This window comes from Populus euphratica, unplaced genomic scaffold (assembly GCF_000495115.2).
Source record: "Populus euphratica unplaced genomic scaffold, PopEup_1.0 scaffold1171.1, whole genome shotgun sequence".
NCBI classification, from domain to species: Eukaryota; Viridiplantae; Streptophyta; class Magnoliopsida; order Malpighiales; family Salicaceae; genus Populus; species Populus euphratica.
Genome location: NW_011501033.1, coordinates 50,510 through 64,722, shown reverse-complemented (window position 1 = coordinate 64,722; position 14,213 = coordinate 50,510). Strand labels below are relative to the sequence as shown.

The window sequence follows — 14,213 nt, the reverse complement described above, 5'->3', positions numbered from 1 at the left end:
CAGGATTTTTTTTTTATTTTTCACTTTTTATAACCCAATAAAATAACTAAATTATTTTTAAAAGTAAAATCTCTTTAAGTTACATTTATGGGTTTTTTTTTTCTTTTATCTTGAATTTTTTTTATTATAATCAAGTTGAATGAGAGTAATTTAGTTTTTTAATAAAAAATATTATTTAAAAAAATTGTCTAGTGCATGCAACTTACCCGCTACCATGTGAAGCACCTCTACGCTATTCGAGCAGTATATAAGGAGGTGTTTAACCACTAAAAGTTGGTTTTTGGGTTAGCATTTGGATCATTTCGACGATCCTTTTATCCCTAGGTGGCTCTTGTGGCATAAGAATCTCTAGTTTGATTTCAACAACTTTTCTTCTTTTTTCTTTGTCTCTTTAATTTCCGAACCTCTAAATTTTCTAAGCAATTTGTTTTGCCTTCAAATTTAATCCTTTTTATTTTGATTGTTATTTATTTTATTTGAAATAATTTATAAAATTTATTTTTTTCAATTTCATTATCCTTAAATTTTTCTCATTTTTCATATTTAGTCTCTATTCTATTTATTGTTATTTGTTTTGTTTTGAATTCTTTTATTAACTTTTTTTTTTCAATGTCATTCTCAACATTTGATTTCATTTATGTTTATGTCAAATTTGATTCTTTTTTTGTTTTACTTTGAAAAAAATTGTATTAGATTTTAACATTTTTTTTTATTATTTGACATTAAATTAACTTGAGTTTGAGTTTATTAGTTAAACCCAAGTTTAAGATTGCACGAGTTGTAAGTTGAAAAAATTAACCTTGGTTCAAGATACTCTCTTCAGTTTGCTTTTTATTTTTCACTTTTTATAACCCAATAAAATAACTAAATTATTTTTAAAAGTAAAATCTCTTTAAGTTACATTTATGGGTTTTTTTTTTTTTTGCTTTTATCTTGAATTTTTTTTATTATAATCAAGTTGAATGAGAGTAATTTAGTTTTTTAATAAAAAATATTATTTAAAAAAATTGTCTAGTGCATGCAACTTACCCGCTACCATGTGAAGCACCTCTACGCTATTCGAGCAGTATATAAGGAGGTGTTTAACCACTAAAAGTTGGTTTTTGGGTTAGCATTTGGATCATTTCGACGATCCTTTTATCCCTAGGTGGCTCTTGTGGCATAAGAATCTCTAGTTTGATTTCAACAACTTTTCTTCTTTTTTCTTTGTCTCTTTAATTTCCGAACCTCTAAATTTTCTAAGCAATTTGTTTTGCCTTCAAATTTAATCCTTTTTATTTTGATTGTTATTTATTTTATTTGAAATAATTTATAAAATTTATTTTTTTCAATTTCATTATCCTTAAATTTTTCTCATTTTTCATATTTAGTCTCTATTCTATTTATTGTTATTTGTTTTGTTTTGAATTCTTTTATTAACTTTTTTTTTTCAATGTCATTCTCAACATTTGATTTCATTTATGTTTATGTCAAATTTGATTCTTTTTTTGTTTTACTTTGAAAAAAATTGTATTAGATTTTAACATTTTTTTTTATCATTTGACATTAAATTAACTTGAGTTTGAGTTTATTAGTTAAACCCAAGTTTAAGATTGCACGAGTTGTAAGTTGAAAAAATTAACCTTGGTTCAAGATACTCTCTTCAGTTTGCTTTTTTTTTTTCTTTATACTTATGATTTTTCAACTTTATCCTTTAGGATTTATTTATTTCTTAGATTTTATTTCTAATTTTTTGATAAACTCTTCAATTTAGTTTCATATTTACTCTAGCCTCAGGTTAATTAAGACTCAATTAAGATCCAATTAAGAAAGAAATAAAAAAAGGAAAACAATAAAGGCTTTGTCCAATTGAATTAACTTACTATAGTTATGTTTATCACGCTTGTAAATTTCATTTGTTAACCAAATCAGTAAAATTTGTCTTCATCTTTTCATTTCATCTCTTAAAAAGTTTTTAGAGTTTAAGAAGAATTTGAGATAGTAATAGTAGTTGTTTTTCCAAATGCTTTTTACTTAAAATTTTATTAAAATAATTTTTTTAAAAATTTATTTTTAACATCAATATTTCAAAATAATTTTAAAATATAAAAAAATTAATTTAAATAACAAATTCAAAAACATACAAAACTACTAGTCTGTTTGGGAATATGATTGTGATTTCTCTTCAAAGTATTTTTAATTTTAAAATATATCAAAATAATTTTTTATTTTTTAAATTAATATTTACATTAACATATTAAAATAATCCAAAACATGTAAATAAAAATTAATTTTTTTAAAAAATAAAATTTTAAATATTCTGCTCACATTTCAACACTACAATTGAAACACTAAACCCTACCTTAATCCTTGTTCAAAGTTTTAGATTTAAAGCTTATTTAACAGTATAGTTATAAATGTTTTTTAAATAATTTTTCGTACTAAAATATATACCAATAATATTTTTTATTTTTAAAAAATTATTTTTAACATCAATATAATTTAAAATATATTAAATTTTAATAAAAAAAACTAAATCTTTTAGAAACACAATTTACACCAGATTCCATTCCCATGCTCTTAAGCTAAAGCACCTAGTTAGAGGTTAAAAGTTAAAACAATGGATCATTTTTTAAAACCAAATCACCATTTAAACAAGGCAACTGGTTTACAATTAATTTTAATCAGATATACTAGTTAAGTTATTTCTTCTCATTTCAAAAAAAAAAAATAACAGCATTCACATACTTTTGATCGACAACTAGCAGCGAAAACAAGCACCAGGCCTCTTAATACCTAAGACTCACGTGCATCTGCTCATAGTTGACTTTCAAATATTGTAAAAGAAGGGGAATTTCATAAAACAGTCTAGCCGGACAAGAAAAATGCTCTTCAGAGAGTTTTAAAACGCAAATAATGGAATCGGCACTAGCCAGTCTCTCCTTTTTGAGTCGGTCTCCGAAGATTCTTCAAAGGTCCTTTCCACCCCTCCTAAATCTAGAAGAAACGTGATGAGCTTCAGCCTTCGTCGGCTTTGCAAGGCCTGGAGCAGAAACCATTCATCTGTCTCCCACTGCAACGAGAGGACGGACTGCTGCTATGATAAATGCTTCCAACCTTCCCGTTCAATCCCCCCTGCAATCACAAACAAACACAAGCATGCCTTCCCCCAACATCACTGCCGACCCAACTTGATCCCTTTTCCACACATAACCTATAGCATAACAAGCCTACCAACCAGTGGGAATGAATTCCATGAAAACACAAGCTGTCACCAATGCACAAGGTGCTTATGATCCGAGGAATCCATAAGAGGAAAATGCTGCGATCCTGCATTGGATGGTAACGTGAAAAGTTGTTTTAAATTTCAGAGCGTTGACAAGATATTATCTTTAACTGTTTTCTACAACTAGACTCCTAACGCACTCATCGGAATGTTGCACTCCTATTCCCAGTTGCGGGAAAGGCCTGACGTCTTCTGCCTTCACGAAATTCTCCTGTCTCATCATCCTTTTGTACTGGGGCTCCTGGAGAACTTTTTATCTTACCCACAGAAACACGCACGTCCCTCTGATTTTTGTCATTCCCTACTTCCAACTTTTCTGTCGGGCCTTCACCAAATCTGAGTGCAGCAGTATAATCAAATGGCTTCAGCTTCAAAACACTACTTGATTCTCCAGATTTCTTACCTTCTGCAGTTCCTCTATTTTGATTACTGGATTGGAAGCGCTTTTGGGAACTTGTAGACAAATCACACAGAGAAACAGGTTCCTCAACTTTGTCTGTTTCCAAAGCAGTTCCTGAAGATTTGTCATCCCTGTTGACATTTGTGGTCTTGGTATCATCTCTCTCTGGTTCTCCAATAAGAGTGTCTTGTTCCATATCCGAATCATCATCCAACATTATTATATCTTGCAAACTAGAAACAGTAGCTGGGACAGCCAAAGATTCTCCAGGATGTGAAATTTCTGAAACAATGGGCTCTTCGACTACTGGTTTTGGAGGTTCATTTCTGGGCATAAAAGAAAGGAATGGAAGGTTCACTGAAGATCTTATCTTTTCTAACTTGACCTCTTCCCCGACCTAAATATTTGTAAAAATAATGTCAACCAAAAGTCAAAAATAGAATAAAAGGAGTTTTAAACAAGGATAAAAGGCAGTTAGATGCATCAAGATGACTAGATAAGTTAAGCATGTGAAGACATCCAAATTGTGTTCCCTGGTATAAATGAGTAGTGGTGGAATTACCAAAGGTATGAAAGGAACATGCTAAATAATGCGGACAGTTCAAAAGAATTTGTAACAGAACCCCAACCAAAAAAAAACTCTTCAGTGGGAAAAAGAAAAGAGAAAAATAACAGATAGAGATGGGCAAGAACATTTCCATTCATGCACCTTCCATTTAGTGTGTATGATACTGATTTTAATGCCTTTCAAAATTAATATACTCACAAACTCAACCACAAGGCAGACCACCCTATTGAAAGATCCATTACCATGTTCTGGCTTATGTGAACGCTGTCTAGATTATTGAAGAAGAAGCAAAGTCAAGGGTAGAATGTTCACCTTTTTATCAGTACCAAGTTTCCTCTTTGCTGCTGCACCCCTGAGAAGGGCCCCAAAAGCACCAGTTGGCTTCTTTAGAATCTGAACAGTTGCTCCAGCAACCTGAGCAGAAAAAGGGGACATGTTAGTCTAAAGATCTCTAACAAGGATAAATATCGATCTACTAATCAAATATCTACAACCTTTGCTGCTGGAGATGTATCTGAAATATAACTACTAGATCCAGTCTTCACTCCACCATTTTCACCATGATGCTTGGCAGAGCTTTCTTGCCCATCTTTGCCAAGTTCAACAATACTGCTTCCCTGCTTCTGAAGCCCTCTATTCAGCTGCACAGAAGTTTCAGCAGCCACACTGCCATTCATTCCATTGCCAACATGAACGCTTTTTTTTTCACAACCATGATTAACTTCTGTATCTTTTTGTGAGGCCTTCAAAAAAAATATCTTTCAGTTATCAAATAAACAGGGCACTAAGGGGAGAAAAAAGTAAAAGCAACTCTCCAACTTAATGGGAAACATGATTACAACTTTACATCCAAGGACCATCAGAATTTCGAGCAGTTATTAAACAAGCCCAACCATGCAGTTAATTCAGATTGACCTGGACTCATTCTGCTTGCCCAACTTTTCAAATTAGAGTGCAACTCTGTTAATCTCAAGTGAATAGGTTCGCTTCACTTTAAACACATAAGACCCAGTACCTTGGCTAGAGCATCAAAACCCACTATTTTTTTTCTTTTTTAAAGAATATCTACAGTTTTGTTCTTCAAAACTGTAGTCAAAGCAACACCACACGAGATAGGTTGAATCCTCAGCCTGTCATCATCCAGGGAGGGGGACATGGCCCTCAATTAAATAGCTATTAAATCCATTTCTAGCATGAACTCATAATTTAGGCATCTTTGTAGGTTAAGATTCATAATAAATTCTAAATTCAGTGCTGAGACACCTCTATGATATATATGTGGAGATCATCAAATATGTGCAGCAAGTCTTACTGTTTCCATGCATCTCTCCTTTAAATGTTGAACAGCAGCTTCAAAAGCAGCAGAGGTTTGCATGGAGTGCCTAATGATGCTAACAACAGAACTAAGGTGCCGCTCAATATATGAGTGCTTTGATTTCAGCAGTCGACGTAATTTGCTAGGCGTAACAGGCATCTCCTTGGCTTTCACCATTTCCAAACAAAAGAAGATTTAAGAGTCAACATTTACCATAAGAATGCAAAGAGACTAAGTTGAAGTTATGACAAATTTGAGAAGATTCTTACCAATTTCAAGAAGAGTTTTGTTTGGCAATATATATCCCGTGCTCTCATCTTCTGCACGGGCAATGGCATCCCTCCACTCGTAAAGCCCCTGGAAATTAAAGAAATGAAGTAGGTAAAATAACCAAGTTTAAACCAAACAGGAGTCCATAATAACTCAGCAACAAAGTTGTATCTATTGCAGTGTTAGTTCACTCAATTTGACAAATTAAGTAAATGACAAAAGGCAACTACTTACTGCAACAATGGCAAGCTGCTGAGCATTGAAACCGGCATTAGGCAACCTAAATCAAGACATAACAGCACCTCAGAAATAAAGTATAGAAATTAAGCACTGGTGGATTATGTTCAAGATATTGTAAATACCAAAGAAAGAAATGGCACAGAAACAGCCAAATTACAGAAAAAGAAGGGAAAAAAAAAAAGCATTGCTGTATAAAATATTACGCAGTTCATGTGATGATACATATTATCTTAAAGTAAAATGGTCTGTAACATACCCATACATATTGAGATACGAATTTTCATTGAAAAGCTCCTTCTCATACAACTGCATGCATACATCATAACTGCGTTTGTAGACCTGTTATCAACAATCACTCACTCGTTATAGTAATGTTGTAGTCGACAATGACCATAACCTATTTCTAAAATCATAATCGACTCCAGTAATCAGGTGAAGGAAAGCCTTCCCAGTTCCCATCAAAGATAACATGGAAGAAATCAAGGTTGCAGCTTTAAAGGACTTGTAACCAAATAAAATAGTGATGTCAAATCCAATGCTCAACTTTACAGAAATTCTAGCAATGTGCCATTTTTGGTATGAATCTTCACTTGTCCAAAGACATGTGAATAAAAAAAATACAAAAAATATCGCCAAGCAAGAATAACACCAACCAAAATAGAAGACCTAGCTCCCACACAAAACTGAGGAAAGGACAGATGATAGTCACATTCCATCCTCCCAGTCTCGGCCGTCTCATTCTTTCATATGGTTGAACAATCTAGAAAATGCCTGTTGTTTTTATCAAAACTATACCTCTACCAATGGTGGATCGCCATTATCATGGTCACTGTGCTTTGTGAGTAACAATGCCCTCATCAAATCATATACATGCAGCAGATAGTGGGTATCTTCTCTAGCATATCTGTCACCAAAAAATTCACCCATTAGATAACTGTAGAGAGTTAACATCGACTACATTTACCTAAACCAACATCAATAATAGAGATGTACAACGATGATAAAACAGCATTAAGAGATATGAGAAAACTAGAAAGACTTCGGAGCACCATGCAAGTCCTAATTCATCCTGTTTCCGGAAAACAAATTGTATATGATGAAGAACAAGCTTACACAACTGGAAGATTATTACAAAAGAAACTTTTACCACTAGATGGAACTTTCTCATAAAATACCAACAATGTGTTATTAAACGCCTGAAACATCTCACTCTTCAAAGAGTGAAATTTCCTTCCATTTCCATATCCACTCACTTGTGGTCCCAGCAACCACCACTGGTCTTTTTCTTCCTTTTTTTCTAATATATAGAAAAGTTTAACCAACATGTTTTCGGCACCTCTATTCCTTTTCTTAAAATTTCTCCCATTTTTTTCTCCATGATTTCCTTTTCAATTTTCTCATTCTCCTATTGAAAAATTGACATTTACAATTATCTAAATAGAATTTCTTGAACAATATATATATATATATATATATATATATATATAAACAAATACAGAATCATCACTGTTCCAGAAACAGATATCTGTGTATCAAAAGAACAGATCAACAGATGAACACTTTTGGCTGGTATAATAGAAAATCAGACATACAAATTGATCAATTTTGATTGAAATATACACTTGACATGAGTGAATAAAACAGCAAAAACAAGAAAATCTTTGTATGTGGGAAAGCTGTCACACTACACTGGCATTATGAGGGGTGGTGAGGTTTTGCATGCAACACACTACTTATTAGTCTTTCAATATCACACATTCTTGTATCATAACATCACATGGAAAGTATCCTTGATTGCATAGCTGGAAAAGCGACCTATGCCAACTAGTTGATTATATTTCAAGTCTAGCAAAAACCAAAACCATCATTGACTCCAAATGTGAAAAATGATTCATCTAATTAATCTGAATTCACCAGCACACTTGTTCACTGATTGCATGAAATAGTTGCTCAAGACTCCAGTATATGCTCTAGGTGGCATGTTTGGAAAACAAAAGACAATTTCTAAAATATGAATTCACCTGATCATCTCATCAGGAAGAGGGCGTAGTCTCCATTCTGCATTCTGGTATCTACCATGAACAGACAAGTCAACTCTACAGGGATTTTTATAAAAACAACTACACACACCAAACTGGAAAAAAAAAAAAACACAAACACTCGTTGTACTCTGGTAAATTTAGGCATACAAGTATGTGCAAAGTTATATGAATCAAACCATAAGCAGTGGCAGATCAAGTGATTACATGGGGACCTACTCTTTCTTGGCAGTGACCCCACAAAAGTGATGCAGAAGGTACTCCAAACTATTTCTTTCCAGCTTCAGCACTCTCGAGGCCTAGGGATGGAAATAAAAGTCTTAATCAAAAGAAGCACTAAATGCTAATGAACATTCAACGAGAAAGGAGAAAAGAAGAAATTATTGAGGTCATGAAATATAAAATAATTAAATTCTGGTAAATCTAACAGCTAAGATGTGCAAGAATAAGGATCTGACACTTTGTTTTAAAGGGACACAGAAAACTGACTTCTGATCTGTAATTTCCCAACTAAGACCTCTAGCCTCGCTTGATTCATAGAGGCATATATTGACAACAAGAAACTACATTTTAAATAATACAAAAAATGGCTGGCCTAATTTTTTTAATGACAGAGAAGGTTGTGAGTGTATAAGAAAAATAAAATTGCACAAGATCACACGACATACTACCAGATTGGCACACCCAAACCATCAACTAGCTATGAACCCACTATGATACCAGATTTTCTGGATAGAATATTGAAAAAATGAGTTTACAGAGTCATTGTATATGATGTTGAAATAAAGAACTGTTGAGTAGCAAGAAAAATAAAATCAAGTGGTTAAGAGAAGCAAAAAAGTCAAAGTACAAGACCTGTCCAGTGTCAAACAGATTGCAGATATATATGCCAAAGTCACGTTGAAGCCACACAATGTCTCGATCTGCTCCATGCATGACCTAGTTAAATTAAATTCTATCACAACTATGACAAACCTGACATAAAAGAGAGGGAGGGAGCAAGGGAAATGGAAAGCAGAAATTCAATACCAGACCTTTCTCTTGGCAGGATCCTTGAAAACTTCCCTAAGATATGGGCCAACATGTATTCGAAGTTTTAATGTATCAACAATAAAATCCTCGGTTCTAGTTGAAATTTGCATCAAGCATGTCAATCCTTGAAAAGATCGATACTGATTGTGCTCCAAATCAACCTAGCCATTGGATCAAAAAAGGTCATACTCCGCAATTTGTAAACAAACAAAGAAGCAAACGTTAACATTGAACTGGCATGTAGGACATACAAAAAAATTAGATGAAGCCATCATCTATGACTGAAGTTAGTTTACAAGTAATCCTATATAAAGTTATGCCCTTTAATTGGACCTTCAAGAGTGATTGCAAAATTTTATGATAACAAAAAAAGTAATCACAGGAGGAAAGCAGCAATACTGTAACACGAGGTTGTGCATTTGAGGACTCAAGAAAGAAACAAAATGGCATTCATAGAACTTCTAGTTTAGTTATTCAAAGGTTATAACTAATAATGACAATTGAAATACTCAGTTTTTACCGCAAATTCATTTACACCGCGCAATTTAGCTGCCAACTCCTTCAAATCCTTGACTTCTTCCACAAGCTTAAATGGAGTACTCTCTGTTGGAAGAGGTGGCGCAGGCTCAACATCCCCAATTCTTTTATCCACCAAATCAAGAACAGACAGCTTTTCCTATACACATGAGAGAGGAATAATAAGAAGCTAATTAGAGTCTTCTATCTTCAGAAATCATAACCAAAAAATACAAGAATGAAGTAAGCAAAAAGCTACTGATGTGGAATGAGAATAACAAATGAATAGCTAGGTCCAAACCATATCACAAAGTTAAAGAAATTCCAGACAGCATCAATATATAAACAAATACAACCAACAGCCTCTCAAACCCTTATGATGTACCAAAACATCGTCAATGATGTAACATGAACATATATTCTGTTGGATAAATAGAATCCATTACAAATTGATACATAACCATGCATAGCACACACATAATCTGAAGGCCACCTGATTAAGTAAATGGATAAGGCAAACAAATAGCTCATTCATGAATAGAACAGTCAGCATCTGTCTTAGCTATGAATTCTAGATGTGATGAAAACCTATGGGTGATTCAGCATTGCTTCACATCCCTCAATCAAGATTGCTCAGGCTGGGAGGGAAATACAAGAACCCAGCTCCTGTCAAAGGAAAGGTTTCCCAGTCATTTAAATTACCTTTCAAGGACATTAAAACCTTCTGGCACAGAATATTGCCAAATAAGCAAATTAGAAGGTATGCTGCTCTTATGCATGTTATAAGAAAAGCCAGGTCAATTTGTAAGCAATGCACCCAACAGATCTCATGGGGGGCAGTTCAGAACCTAGAAAGTAAAGTAACAAATGAATCCTGAGGAAACAACTGGGAACTATTTCCAAGCAAAAAGAGGAAAGTGGAGAAAAGGTAGAGGTAATTATTGAACAGATTAGAGTGACTTTCAGGTAAATCAAATAAAATTAACTTCATTCACTATATCTGCAGCTCAGGAATCGTTTTACGGGAAATAGTAACATCAAATAATTGTAAAGAACTAAAAATAAAAGCTAGATATTTAAGGTGTTCAGAGCTACCTGAGGTAAAGATCAAGGTTGTTCAAATTACTTTCTTAAGAAGGCTTGATGGAGTGTCTAAAATATCAAATCATAAATACTGAAAAATTTTACATACTACTAAAATTATGTTTTAAAAATATAAATATAACTAGAATAAGTTAAAATGTGCAACCCCATCCTTCCCTCACCCATCCTGATGGAGTGTCTAAAATATCAAATCATAAATACTGAAAAAATTTACATACTACTAAAATTATGTTTTAAAAATATAAATATAACTAGAATAAGTTAAAATGTGCAACCCCATCCTTCCCTCACCCATCCCGTCTTTGAGTTTTATGTCCACACTTTTGATCTATATTTTTATGAATATTAAAACTACTGATTTCCAGTATTCCTTAATATTCAGTCACATATAAAGAGAATTTTTGTAGAAAAATCAGCTGGTTAATAAAACACAGTTATTATATATAAGATAAGTTATTGATCAAGGTCATCAAATTAACACTTGGTTAGGTCCATAATCAAATCAAGCCCATGAAAAGACATTTCTTCAGTGTTGAAGTTTTTCAAACCATTTGGTCACATATCCAAAGCTCAATTACCAAATAATTGAGAATATAACGAGAATAAGTTAATGCACTGCCAGAGATTTTAAAGAGTTTGGTGTTTCAATTACTGTTCTCATTCTAGTACAATATTTTAGAGGGTAAAATTGTCGGGTGAGTTTTGGAATGCAAAGGTGTAGAATTGTGTGATCCAAAAAGCAATCTGGATAACATTGGTAAAGAATGCAGCAAGAGATGCTTATGATGGTAAAGATCAATAAAACTTCTTTGAATACAGACATGATACAAAGATTACATTTTATATAGTAATCAAAATATTTAGAGATGCTAACTGATCAGAAGTCATTCAATGTGCCTGATAAGGAAACAACCATAGAGATCAAATTAACTTCCCAAAACATTTGTAAAAGAAGAACGATTAGATTAGAAAATTTGCTGAAAGAGGGAGTGGATTTTTTCACTTCTTCAACCATGCATGCAGATGCTCGCCACATTGCACAATTTTTACCAAATAAAATCAACAGACTGCTCAAAAATATGAATTTATCTAAATTAATTTTTAACACTTCAGCCCTTCAGCCTTTCCTTACAATTACTATCCAATTGACTACTCACCACCACAAGGGTTAACCCTGCCATACATTATATAGTAATTGGTAACATTTTTAGTCAATAATACTTGAGAAAAGCCTTAAAGATACACAATTCTGAATGCATGCTTTACAGAAGTCTAACATTACAAATATAATAATGACCGTGAAAAAGAAGATTAACAATGTGAATCAAACCCTATAACACAATTTAGAAATCTAAAAATGTGTAAATCACTAACCAGTGGATGAATAGCCCTCGACCCATCTTCGCTTCTCTCCAACCAAACATGCTCAAAACCCCTATTCGAATTATTAACCAAAATATTATGCTCCTCTTGCGGCCTTCTTATCGTAGGTATATGAAACGGGACCTTTGCCTTATTTCCCAAAATCCCCTGCTTGTTATCCGCCACTTTCACTCCTGACTTAACACCAGCACAACTCGCCGAGTCATCATTCAACGCATCCTTCATTAACTTCTTATTCTTCTTCCCAAGCACCAATTGAAACCCATCCTCATTATCCACGCCCACAACCCGACCCGTTTCCTCTCGGACTCTCTTGAATTCGTCAATTGAAGTATCAAAACGCTCAAAAATCTCGTCGTTTACATTCACCAACCAATCATAAGCCTCGTCGATGTCGACATCGCTAGGGAACTGTAATTTCTCTTTGAATAAATCATTTGAAGAGGAAGACCCGATTGATTCGAGTAGCGACTGAGATTTCGCTGCGATTTCCTGAATCGGGACCTTGAATTCATCGAAGTTGTAGTAGAAATGGAAGTCTTTGTTCGACGGAATCGCGCGAGAGGAGGCGGAGAGGTTCGGGATTGAACTGGATAAATGGGTAGCAGTTAGGGTTTGTAAAGTTTCGGGTTTGGGGAGGCATTCTTCTTCAGCCGGTTCGCCGTCGTTTTGGTTCATCGTTTTAGTGATGAGGGAGAAAGGTAGGAGAATCTTGTTAGGGTTTTAGAGGCGGGGGTTTAGTTAGAGCTTGGGTTTTAAGCGCGTGACATTTTCCATGAGAGTGGTCTGTTTCAGTGTTATAACTTATAGTGGGAAAGGAGGAGAGGGAGGTTGTTAAGTTTTGTGTCACGTGACATGAGTGAAAAGCACGTGGACACTGATAAAAACATGGAGAGAATGTGCATTCTCTGAATTTTTTACATGAGGGGGTGGTTTTTGGCATGGGCATTGGACACATGTAATCCTTGTGAAATTTAGGATAAATTATTATTATTATTATTATTATTGTTATTATTATTATTATTTTCTAGACATTAATGAAAGTAGTGATTGTTATGTTACATTATTTTTTTTTTAATGAGTAAAGTTTATAAAACAATTATTATATTCTAAATGCAATTCATATGATGCGTTTCATTTTTTTTTCATTTTTTTTCCTCGGTTACATTCGCATGAAAGCAATATCAATAATATCATTTAGCCAAATGCTTTGCGAATATATTGACATTAATTAAAAAACAAATAAAATAGGTGGTGTACGTTTCTATTCATCATCTTATTTTTTATTATTATTTATAGAATTATTTATTTTACGTTTTTTTGCCTCATTTCCATGAATTCTGATTTCGTTCTGTTTTGGTCATCAAACGTTTTTCTTTAATTTAATTTTTTATAATTCTTGACTGTTGTGGGTTGTCTCAATATTAAATGGCATCTTGAGTTTTTCATGGAAGATTTTGAGATTATTTTAAAATAAAAAATCAAAATTAACATAGAACAAAAATGACAATCTCTTTTAACTATTTATTGTTTAAAGGATGCAAAAATCTACATTTTAATCTTAGTTTTTTATTTTTTATTTTTTGCTTACATTTGGTACCTTCTAATTTTAGATTTTTCATTTATGTCCCAAAAATTAAAAGAGAAAACGGTTAGAGAAAATTAAGATAGAGAAAGCTTTTGTGTAATCAGATTTTAGCTACCAATAACTTTAATATGAAACTTAATGAAGATGGTTTCCACTTTTTATGATGTTGAAAAAAAAATTAGAGTTTAATTTTTTTTTTAATTTTATCTGATTATAAATTCTAGGTCAATTAAAATGTGTTTTATTATAAAAAACATAATTATAAAAGTTAATGGGATGTCCATTATAATGTTTTTTTGATGAAAAAAATGTTGATATATGAGTTTTTGAGATTCAAAAACTTGAACCCTACTCCAATGACAAAAAAAAAATGATAAATGATGTGTTATTTTATTTTATTTTTTAAAATCTCATTGTTTTTTACCTTTTGTAATTGAATTACTTTTAAATAAATTTATTTAAATGATATTTAGACAACAATCCACGTAAAGCC

The 14,213-nt window shown here is 32.9% G+C and overlaps 1 protein-coding gene across 1 annotated transcript; it reads right to left on the bottom strand.

The window, feature by feature from the left end:
* Positions 1-3,205: 3,205 nt before the first annotated feature.
* On the bottom strand, positions 3,206-12,941 carry LOC105117106 (exosome component 10-like). Its single transcript, XM_011014650.1, has 14 exons — positions 12,124-12,941; positions 9,650-9,805; positions 9,132-9,290; positions 8,953-9,036; positions 8,317-8,396; positions 8,080-8,130; positions 6,854-6,962; positions 6,315-6,397; positions 6,053-6,098; positions 5,818-5,905; positions 5,546-5,715; positions 4,728-4,976; positions 4,546-4,647; positions 3,206-4,062 (listed from the first exon to the last, which is right to left on the bottom strand). The coding sequence occupies exons 1-14, from the start codon at positions 12,808-12,810 to the stop codon at positions 3,406-3,408; spliced, it is 2,721 nt and encodes a 906-aa protein (XP_011012952.1). The 5' UTR covers positions 12,811-12,941; the 3' UTR covers positions 3,206-3,405.
* Between the last annotated feature and the right edge of the window lie 1,272 nt (positions 12,942-14,213).